The following is an 11,684-nucleotide window of genomic DNA, read 5'->3' as shown; positions in this document are numbered from 1 at the left end:
ACCTAGAGGAGAGAGACTAGATGTATCAGTGTTTTACACCTAGAGGAGAGAGAGACTAGATGTATCACTGTGTTTTACACCTAGAGGAGAGAGAGACTAGATGTATCAGTGTTTTACACCTAGAGGAGAGAGAGACTAGATGTATCAGTGTTTTACACATAGAGGAGAGAGACTAGATGTATCAGTGTTTTACACCTAGAGGAGAGAGACTAGATGTATCAGTGTTTTACACCTAGAGGAGAGAGAGACTAGATGTATCAGTGTTTTACACCTAGAGGAGAGAGAGACTAGATGTATCACTGTGTTTTGGTTTCCAAATCTTTGGGCGTAACTGTGTGGGTGTGTTTTGTTCCTTATCTAGAATTCTGACAAGACTTAGCTTTTGGCCTATCAGCTGCTGGCCTGTAAGCTTCTGGCCTATCAGCTGCTGGCCTGTAAGCTTCTGGCCTATCAGTTGCTGGCCTGTAAGCTTCTGGCCTATCAGTTGCTGGCCTGTCAGCTGCTGGCCTATTTTTCACTTCCAAGTTGTCACCCCCCCCCCCCCCCCCTCTAAGACATTTCATGATTTATTTCCATGTGTTGTGTGAACAGCGAACAACACACAACATCGGTCTTCTCTAGTTCCATTCCCATGATGCCTTTTACCAGGGCTGTGGTGACATGGGCCCAGTTCAATATCGGCCCCTAGCTCCTACCTGAAGGCACTTTGGAAGATCAGAACGGGTTTGGATTGGTATGGTAGAGTTGTACTAATGGGCCTTTATGCCATTATTCTCTCCAGCTGTCTAATGGTTTCAGATGTGGTGCCACTGGGAAGAGGCTGTGGGAGGTAGAGGGATGGTGACAGAATAGAATATGACTCCTTTATTAGACATTCCATCAGCACAAAACTCCTTCAATCTATCCACCAGATTTTAACAAGTATTTATCCCTCCCTCCCTCCCTCCCTCCCTCCCTCCCTCCCTCCCTCCCTCCCTCCCTCCCTCCCTCCCTCCCTCCCTCCCTCCCCCTCCCTCCCTCCCTCCCTCCCTCCCTCCCTCCCTCTCTACCCTCCCTCCATCTCTCCCTCCCTCCCCTCTCTACCCTCCCTCCCTCCCCCTCTCTCTCCCTCCCTCCCTCCCCTCTCCCTCCCTCCCTCCCTCCCTCCCTCCCTCCCTCTCTACCCTCCCTCCATCTCTACCTCCCTCCCCTCTCTACCCTCCCTCCCTCCCCCTCTCTCTCTCTCCCTCCATCTCTCAGGAGTCTCCTTCAGGTCGTAGAAAGGCTCTGGCCAGCAGCAGCATCAACATGAAGCAGTATGCCAGCCCCATGCCCACACAGACTGACGTCAAGCTCAAGTTCAAGCCCCTCTCCAAGAAGGTGGTGTCTGCCACGCTACAGTTCTCCCTCTCCTGCATCTTCCTCCGTGAGGGCAAGGCCACGTAAGTACACACACACACACACACACACACACACACACACACACACACACACACACACACACACACACACACACACACACACACACACACACACACACACACACACACACACACACACACACACACACACACACACACACACACACACACACACACACACACACACACACGGCAAAGCCACGTAAATATGATCCCTTCACAAAAGTCAACCCCCCCAAATCTAGCCCCCTAAACATCTCTCCTCCTTGAACTCATCTTTTACTACTCTGGTCTTCTTCCATATCAGTTCCTATCTCTGTTTCTTTCCATTGTCTGTCTTCCTACTCCCCTTCTGTTGTTCTCACCCTCCAGTCTCAGTATAATACCAGTCTCAGTATAATACCAGTCTCAGAGTGTAATACCAGTCTCAGTGTATAATACCAGTCTCAGTGTAATACCAGTCTCAGTATAATACCAGTCTCAGTGTGTAATACCAGTCTCAGTGTGTAATACCAGTCTCAGTGTATAATACCAGTCTCAGAGTGTAATACCAGTCTCAGTATAATACCAGTCTCAGTATAATACCAGTCTCAGTATAATACCAGTCTCAGAGTATAATACCAGTCTCAGAGTGTAATACCAGTCTCAGTGTATAATACCAGTCTCAGTGTAATACCAGTCTCAGTATAATACCAGTCTCAGTGTCTAATACCAGTCTCAGTGTAATACCAGTCTCAGTATAATACCAGTCTCAGAGTGTAATACCAGTCTCAGTGTATAATACCAGTCTCAGTGTAATACCAGTCTCAGAGTGTAATACCAGTCTCAGTATAATACCAGTCTCAGAGTGTAATACCAGTCTCAGTGTATAATACCAGTCTCAGTGTAATACCAGTCTCAGAGTGTAATACCAGTCTCAGTATAATACCAGTCTCAGTATAATACCAGTCTCAGTATAATACCAGTCTCAGAGTGTAATACCAGTCTCAGTATAATACCAGTCTCAGAGTATAATACCAGTCTCAGTATAATACCAGTCTCAGTATAATACCAGTCTCAGAGTGTAATACCAGTCTCAGTGTATAATACCAGTCTCAGTGTAATACCAGTCTCAGTATAATACCAGTCTCAGTGTGTAATACCAGTCTCAGTGTATAATACCAGTCTCAGTGTAATACCAGTCTCAGTGTAATACCAGTCTCAGTATAATACCAGTCTCAGTGTGTAATACCAGTCTCAGTATAATACCAGTCTCAGAGTGTAATACCAGTCTCAGTGTAATACCAGTCTCAGAGTGTAATACCAGTCTCAGAGTGTAATACCAGTCTCAGAGTGTAATACCAGTCTCAGTATAATACCAGTCTCAGTATAATACCAGTCTCAGTGTGTAATACCAGTCTCAGTGTAATACCAGTCTCAGTGTGTAATACCAGTCTCAGTGTAATACCAGTCTCAGTATAATACCAGTCTCAGTGTGTAATACCAGTCTCAGTGTAATACCAGTCTCAGTGTGTAATACCAGTCTCAGTGTAATACCAGTCTCAGTGTAATACCAGTCTCAGTGTAATACCAGTCTCAGTGTATAATACCAGTCTCAGTGTATAATACCAGTCTCAGTGTATAATACCAGTCTCAGTGTAATACCAGTCTCAGTGTGTAATACCAGGCTCAGTGTAATACCAGTCTCAGTGTAATACCAGTCTCAGTGTAATACCAGTCTCAGTATAATACCAGTCTCAGTATAATACCAGTCTCAGTATAATACCAGTCTCAGAGTGTAATACCAGTCTCAGTGTATAATACCAGTCTCAGTGTAATACCAGTCTCAGTATAATACCAGTCTCAGTGTCTAATACCAGTCTCAGTGTAATACCAGTCTCAGTATAATACCAGTCTCAGAGTGTAATACCAGTCTCAGTGTATAATACCAGTCTCAGTGTAATACCAGTCTCAGAGTGTAATACCAGTCTCAGTATAATACCAGTCTCAGAGTGTAATACCAGTCTCAGTGTATAATACCAGTCTCAGTGTAATACCAGTCTCAGAGTGTAATACCAGTCTCAGTATAATACCAGTCTCAGTATAATACCAGTCTCAGTATAATACCAGTCTCAGAGTGTAATACCAGTCTCAGTATAATACCAGTCTCAGAGTATAATACCAGTCTCAGTATAATACCAGTCTCAGTATAATACCAGTCTCAGAGTGTAATACCAGTCTCAGTGTATAATACCAGTCTCAGTGTAATACCAGTCTCAGTATAATACCAGTCTCAGTGTGTAATACCAGTCTCAGTGTATAATACCAGTCTCAGTGTAATACCAGTCTCAGTGTAATACCAGTCTCAGTATAATACCAGTCTCAGTGTGTAATACCAGTCTCAGTATAATACCAGTCTCAGAGTGTAATACCAGTCTCAGTGTAATACCAGTCTCAGAGTGTAATACCAGTCTCAGAGTGTAATACCAGTCTCAGTATAATACCAGTCTCAGTATAATACCAGTCTCAGTGTGTAATACCAGTCTCAGTGTAATACCAGTCTCAGTGTGTAATACCAGTCTCAGTGTAATACCAGTCTCAGTATAATACCAGTCTCAGTGTGTAATACCAGTCTCAGTGTAATACCAGTCTCAGTGTGTAATACCAGTCTCAGTGTAATACCAGTCTCAGTGTAATACCAGTCTCAGTGTAATACCAGTCTCAGTGTATAATACCAGTCTCAGTGTAATACCAGTCTCAGTGTAATACCAGTCTCAGTATAATACCAGTCTCAGTGTGTAATACCAGTCTCAGTGTGTAATACCAGTCTCAGTGTGTAATACCAGTCTCAGTGTAATACCAGTCTCAGTGTAATACCAGTCTCAGTGTAATACCAGTCTCAGTGTGTAATACCAGTCTCAGTGTATAATACCAGTCTCAGTGTGTAATACCAGTCTCAGTGTGTAATACCAGTCTCAGTGTGTAATACCAGTCTCAGTGTGTAATACCAGTCTCAGTATAATACCAGTCTCAGTGTGTAATACCAGTCTCAGTATAATACCAGTCTCAGTGTAATACCAGTCTCAGTGTAATATCAGTCTCAGTGTATAATTCCAGTCTCAGTATAATTCCAGTCTCAGTGTATAATACCAGTCTCAGTATAATACCAGTCTCAGTATAATACCAGTCTCAGTGTATAATACCAGTCTCAGTGTAATACCAGTCTCAGTGTAATACCAGTCTCAGTGTATAATACCAGTCTCAGTGTATAATACCAGTCTCAGTATAATACCAGTCTCAGTATAATACCAGTCTCAGTGTAATACCAGTCTCAGTGTATAATACCAGTCTCAGTGTATAATACCAGTCTCAGTGTATAATACCAGTCTCAGTATAATACCAGTCTCAGTGTAATACCAGTCTCAGTATAATACCAGTCTCAGTGTATAATACCAGTCTCAGTGTATAATACCAGTCTCAGTATAATACCAGTCTCAGTGTGTAATACCAGTCTCAGTGTATAATACCAGTCTCAGTATAATACCAGTCTCAGTATAATACCAGTCTCAGTGTAATACCAGTCTCAGTGTATAATACCAGTCTCAGTGTATAATACCAGTCTCAGTATAATACCAGTCTCAGTGTGTAATACCAGTCTCAGTATAATACCAGTCTCAGTGTAATACCAGTCTCAGTATAATACCAGTCTCAGTGTAATACCAGTCTCAGTGTAATATCAGTCTCAGTGTATAATTCCAGTCTCAGTATAATTCCAGTCTCAGTGTATAATACCAGTCTCAGTATAATACCAGTCTCAGTATAATACCAGTCTCAGTGTATAATACCAGTCTCAGTGTAATACCAGTCTCAGTGTAATACCAGTCTCAGTGTATAATACCAGTCTCAGTATAATACCAGTCTCAGTATAATACCAGTCTCAGTATAATACCAGTCTCAGTGTAATACCAGTCTCAGTGTATAATACCAGTCTCAGTGTATAATACCAGTCTCAGTGTATAATACCAGTCTCAGTATAATACCAGTCTCAGTGTAATACCAGTCTCAGTATAATACCAGTCTCAGTGTATAATACCAGTCTCAGTGTATAATACCAGTCTCAGTATAATACCAGTCTCAGTGTGTAATACCAGTCTCAGTGTATAATACCAGTCTCAGTATAATACCAGTCTCAGTATAATACCAGTCTCAGTGTAATACCAGTCTCAGTGTATAATACCAGTCTCAGTGTATAATACCAGTCTCAGTATAATACCAGTCTCAGTGTAATACCAGTCTCAGTGTATAATACCAGTCTCAGTGTAATACCAGTCTCAGTGTAATACCAGTCTCAGTGTATAATACCAGTCTCAGTGTATAATACCAGTCTCAGTGTAATACCAGTCTCAGTGTATAATACCAGTCTCAGTGTAATACCAGTCTCAGTGTATAATACCAGTCTCAGTGTGTAATACCAGTCTCAGTATAATACCAGTCTCAGTATAATACCAGTCTCACTATAATACCAGTCTCAGTATAATACCAGTCTCAGTGTATAATACCAGTCTCAGTGTAATACCAGTCTCAGTGTATAATACCAGTCTCAGTGTATAATACCAGTCTCAGTGTATAATACCAGTCTCAGTATAATACCAGTCTCAGTATAATACCAGTCTCAGTGTAATACCAGTCTCAGTGTAATACCAGTCTCAGTGTATAATACCAGTCTCAGTGTATAATACCAGTCTCAGTATAATACCAGTCTCAGTATAATACCAGTCTCAGTGTAATACCAGTCTCAGTGTAATACCAGTCTCAGTGTAATACCAGTCTCAGTGTAATACCAGTCTCAGTGTAATACCAGTCTCAGTGTAATACCAGTCTCAGTATAATACCAGTCTCAGTATAATACCAGTCTCAGTGTAATACCAGTCTCAGTGTAATACCAGTCTCAGTGTAATACCAGTCTCAGTGTAATACCAGTCTCAGTGTAATACCAGTCTCAGTATAATACCAGTCTCAGTGTAATACCAGTCTCAGTGTAATACCAGTCTCAGTGTAATACCAGTCTCAGTGTAATACCAGTCTCAGTATAATACCAGTCTCAGTGTATAATACCAGTCTCAGTGTAATACCAGTCTCAGTGTAATACCAGTCTCAGTATAATACCAGTCTCAGTATATAATACCAGTCTCAGTATAATACCGGTCTCAGTATATAATACCAGTCTCTGTATAATACCAGTCTCTGTATAGTACCAGTCTCTGTATAGTACCAGTCAGCGAGAGGAGTCAACCTCTAGTCACCCCCAGCTTCAGAATGAGAATATCTCTCATTCAATGGATCCATATTCTCTCCAGCATTCTCTCTCTGTTCTCTCTCTCTCTCTCTCTCTCTCTCTCTCTCTCTCTCTCTCTCTCTCTCTCTCTCTCTCTCTCTCTCTCTCTCTCTCTCTGTTCTCTCTCTCTCTCTCTCTCTGTTCTCTCTCTGTTCTCTCTCTCTCTGTTCTCTCTCTGTTCTCTCTCTCTCTGTTCTCTCTCTGTTCTCTCTCTGTTCTCTCTCTCTCTGTTCTCTCTCTCTCTCTCTCTGTTCTCTCTCTCTCTCTCTCTGTTCTCTCTCTCTCTCTCTCTCTGTTCTCTCTGTTCTCTCTCTGTTCTCTCTCTCTCTCTGTTCTCTCTCTCTCTGTTCTCTCTCTCTGTTCTCTCTCTCTCTGTTCTCTCTCTCTCTCTCTCTCTCTCTCTCTCTCTCTCTCTCTCTCTCTCTCTGTTCTCTCTCTCTCTCTCTGTTCTCTCTCTCTCTCTCTCTGTTCTCTCGCTCTCTCTCTCTCTGTTCTCTCGCTCTCTCTCTCTGTTCTCTCGCTCTCTCTCTCTGTTCTCTCTCTCTCTCTCTGTTCTCTCTCTCTCTCTGTTCTCTCTCTCTCTGTTCTCTCTCTCTCTCTCTCTCTCTCTCTCCATCTTTCTTTCTATGCTCTCTCTCTCCTCAGTCCCTTTGATACGTGCTATTTTGTCTGATTTTGCTGTCACACAGCCAGTTAAAACAGCGCCAGCTCCTTTGTTGTGCAGGGAACTGGGGAGCGGCAGAGTGTGACCCCTCTTAACCCTTCAGAGAACCATGTCACTGCCCACAAATAAACTCCATTACATCAGTTCAAATCAGCTTCTATTGCTTCTGTCGTCTGACCTGCTGCTGTTGTCTGACCTGCTGCTGTTGTCTGACCTGCTGCTGTTGTCTGACCTGCTGCTGTTGTCTGACCTGGTGCTGTTGTCTGACCTGGTGCTGTTGTCTGACCTGCTGCTGTTGTCTGACCTGCTGCTGTTGTCTGACCTGCTGTTGTCTGAGCTGCTGCTGTTGTCTGACCTGCTGCTGTTGTCTGACCTGCTGCTGTTGTCTGACCTGCTGCTGTTGTCTGACCTGCTGCTGTTGTCTGACCTGCTGCTGTTGTCTGACCTGCTGCTGTTGTCTGACCTGCTGCTGTTGTCTGACCTGCTGCTGTTGTCTGACCTGCTGCTGTTGTCTGACCTGCTGCTGTTGTCTGACCTGCTGCTGTTGTCTGACCTGCTGCTGTTGTCTGACCTGCTGCTGTTGTCTGACCTGCTGCTGTTGTCTGACCTGCTGCTGTTGTCTGACCTGCTGCTGTTGTCTGACCTGCTGGTGTTGTCGCCTGGCCCGCTGCTTTCTCCTGGCCCGCTGCTTTCTCCTGGCCCGCTTCTGTCTCCTGGCCCGCTTCTGTCTCCTGGCCCGCTTCTGTCTCCTGGCCCGCTTCTGTCTCCTGGTCCGCTGCTTTCTCCTGGCCCGCTGCTTTCTCCTGGCCCGCTGCTTTCTCCTGGCCCGCTTCTGTCTCCTTCTGCTTTCTCCTGGCCCGCTGCTTTCTCCTGGCCCGCTGCTTTCTCCTGGCCCGCTGCTTTCTCCTGGCCCGCTGCTTTCTCCTGGCCCGCTGCTTTCTCCTGGCCCGCTGCTTTCTCCTCTTCTGTCTCCAGGCCCGCTGCTTTCTCCTGGCCCGCTGCTTTCTCCTGGCCCGCTTTTGTCTCCTGGCCCGCTGCCAAAGAAAAGACCACTGTATTTATTTATGAAGGAGAGAGAGAAATAGAGGGGGGGGGGAGAAGGAGTGAGTGAGAGAGAGGAGGAGAAAGAGAAAGCCAGGGAGAGAGAGGATGAGAGGGAAGGAGGGAGAGGGGGAGGAGAAAGCGAGGGAGGTGGTGGTGGGGGAGAGGGGAAGGAGTGAGAGAGCCAGGGAGAGAGAGAGGTGGTGGTGGGGGAGAGGGGAAGGAGTGAGAGAGCCAGGGGAGAGAGAGGAGGTGGTGGGGGGAGAGGGAGGTGGTGGGAAGGAGTGAGAGAGCCAGGGAGAGAGAGAGAGGTGGTGGTGGGGGAGAGGGAAGGAGTGAGAGAGCCAGGGGGAGAGAGAGAGGTGGTGGTGGGGGAGAGGGGAAGGAGTGAGAGAGCCAGGGAGAGAGAGAGGTGGTGGTGGGGGAGAGGGGAAGGAGTGAGAGAGCCAGGGAGAGAGAGAGGTGGTGGTGGGAGAGAGGGAGGTGGTGGGAAGGAGTGAGAGAGCCAGGGAGAGAGAGAGGTGGTGGTGGGGGAGAGGGAGGTGGTGGGAAGGAGTGAGAGAGCCAGGGAGAGAGAGAGGTGGTGGTGGGGAGAGGGAGGTGGTGGGAAGGAGTGAGAGAGCCAGGGAGAGAGAGAGGTGGTGGTGGGGGAGAGGGAGGTGGTGGGAAGGAGTGAGAGAGCCAGGGAGAGAGAGGTGGTGGTGGGGGGAGAGGGAGGTGGTGGGAAGGAGTGAGAGAGCCAGGGAGAGAGAGAGGTGGTGGTGGGGGAGAGGGAGGTGGTGGGAAGGAGTGAGAGAGCCAGGGAGAGAGAGAGGTGGTGGTGGGGGAGAGGGAGGTGGTGGGAAGGAGTGAGAGAGAGGTAATCCCAGAGTGTTATCTATCTGGTGGTGTCTGGATGTGAAACCCCTCGGCAGAGTGTTATCTATCTGGTGGTGTCTGGATGTGAAACCCCTCGGCAGAGTGTGTTTTCTCCTTGCCCCCTCACACACACACACACAAACACAAACGCACACGCGTACATGCATGCCCATACAGAAACATACAATTAAACACACACACACGTGCACATTTTGATTCCTCAGCAGCCGCCGCATGAAGGACACTATGCTTACAGACAGAGAGTAGTACTCCCTCTCTCTGGTCCATCTCTCCCTTTCTCTCTCTGTCCATGTCTCTCTGTCACCCTCTCTCTGTCCATGTCTCTCTGTCATCCTCTCTCTGTCTGTGTCTCTCTGTCACCCTCTCTCTGTCCATGTCTCTCTGTCATCCTCTCTCTGTCCATGTCTCTCTGTCATCCTCTCTCTGTCCATGTCTCTCTGTCATCCTCTCTCTGTCCATGTCTCTCTGTCATCCTCTCTCTGTCCATGTCTCTCTGTCATCCTCTCTCTGTCCATGTCTCTCTGTCATCCTCTCTCTGTCCATGTCTCTCTGTCATCCTCTCTCTGTCCATGTCTCTCTGTCATCCTCTCTCTGTCCATGTCTCTCTGTCACCCTCTCTCTGTCCATGTCTCTCTGTCATCCTCTCTCTGTCCATGTCTCTCTGTCACCCTCTCTCTGTCCATGTCTCTCTGTCATCCTCTCTCTGTCCATGTCTCTCTGTCATCCTCTCTGTCCATGTCTCTCTGTCATCCCTCTGTCCATGTCTCTCTGTCATCCTCTCTGTCCATGTCTCTCTGTCATCTCTCTCTGTCCATGTCTCTCTGTCATCCTCTCTCTGTCCATGTCTCTCTGTCACCCTCTCTCTGTCCATGTCTCTCTGTCATCCTCTCTGTCCATGTCTCTCTGTCATCCTCTCTGTCCATGTCTCTCTGTCATCCTCTCTCTGTCCATGTCTCTCTGTCATCCTCTCTCTGTCCATGTCTCTCTGTCATCCTCTCTCTGTCCATGTCTCTCTGTCATCCTCTCTCTGTCCATGTCTCTCTGTCATCCTCTCTCTGTCCATGTCTCTCTGTCATCCTCTCTCTGTCCATGTCTCTCTGTCATCCTCTCTCTGTCCATGTCTCTCTGTCATCCTCTCTCTGTCCATGTCTCTCTGTCATCCTCTCTGTCCATGTCTCTCTGTCATCCTCTCTGTCCATGTCTCTCTGTCATCCTCTCTGTTTAATAATACTATAGACAGGTCATGATATTCCCTGTTTAATAACCCTATAGACAGGTCATGATATTCCCTGTTTAATAACCCTATAGACAGGTCATGATATTCCCGTACATCCTGAGACTTGATGTGTTACATGGTTTTATCGTCCTCTCCCCTGTGAGTACGTGTTGGCCTTTACAACATGGCTGTGTGAGATCGTCTGTCTGTCTGTCTGTCTCTGTCTGTGTCTGTCTCCCCTGTGAGATGGTTGTCTGCTATGAGAGAGAGAGAGCGATGTTGGCCTTTACAACATGGCTGTATGTTGTGGTTTCTCTTGGTTAGTTAGATTTGTCAGAAATAAAATCTGATGGTCTTTGTCTGTCTGTCTGTCTGTCTGTCTGTCTGTCTGTCTGTGTCTGTCTGTCTGTCTGTCTGTCTGTCTGTCTGTCTGTCTGTCTGTCTGTCTGTCTGTCTGTCTGTCTGTCTGTCTGTCTGTCTGTCTGTCTGTCTGTCTGTCTGTCTGTCTGTCTGTCTGTCTGTCTGTCTGTCTGTCTTGTCTCTCTCTCAGTGACGAGGACATGCAGAGCCTGGCCAGCCTGATGAGTATGAAGCAGGCTGATATCGGCAACCTGGATGACTTTGAGGAGGAGGACGAGGAGAATGAGGAGAACAGGGCCAACCAGGAGGAGAAGGCTGCTAAGATCACAGGTGAGAGGTTACACACACACACCTCTATTTGTTAAGGGGACCAGAAGAAGCTGCTGAGATCACAGACAAAATGCAGCAAATCTCCCCCTCCATTGTAAAAGGTCGTCTGACCTCAGTGAGACTTCCTGCTTCCATAAGAGTATTTTTAAAGATTGTCTTGTCATCAGAAGACCATGTGGGCATGTAGTAACACCCATGAAGAACACTGATTCAACAACTGAGGGCTTCTAAGCATCATGTAGATTCATCCAGTCATCGTGTTGCTGTAGCCACATGGTGGTGTTGTGGCCACATGGTGGTGTTGTGGCCACATGGTGGTGTTGTAGCCACATGGTGGTGTTGTAGCCACATGGTGGTGTTGTAGCCACATGGTGTTGTTGTGGCCACATGGTGGTGTTGTGGCCACATGGTGGTGTTGTAGCCACATGGTGTTGTTGTAGCCACATGGTGGTGTTGTGGCCACATGGTGTTGCTGTAGCC

At 46.6% G+C, this 11,684-nt stretch overlaps 1 protein-coding gene across 1 annotated transcript; it reads left to right on the top strand.

Moving 5' to 3' along the window:
* Positions 1–1,239: 1,239 nt before the first annotated feature.
* LOC124027350 (EH domain-binding protein 1-like) lies at positions 1,240–11,447 on the top strand (the record flags this gene model as incomplete). The annotated part of the gene is made up of 2 exons (XM_046339795.1): positions 1,240–1,421; positions 11,065–11,447. Coding segments are annotated over 2 exons (357 nt in total), but the record flags the coding sequence as incomplete, so codon positions are not given.
* Positions 11,448–11,684: the final 237 nt, after the last annotated feature.

Source organism: Oncorhynchus gorbuscha, unplaced genomic scaffold (assembly GCF_021184085.1).
Source record: "Oncorhynchus gorbuscha isolate QuinsamMale2020 ecotype Even-year unplaced genomic scaffold, OgorEven_v1.0 Un_scaffold_3124, whole genome shotgun sequence".
NCBI classification, from domain to species: domain Eukaryota; kingdom Metazoa; phylum Chordata; class Actinopteri; order Salmoniformes; family Salmonidae; genus Oncorhynchus; species Oncorhynchus gorbuscha.
This window is presented reverse-complemented; position numbering and strand designations above follow the sequence as displayed.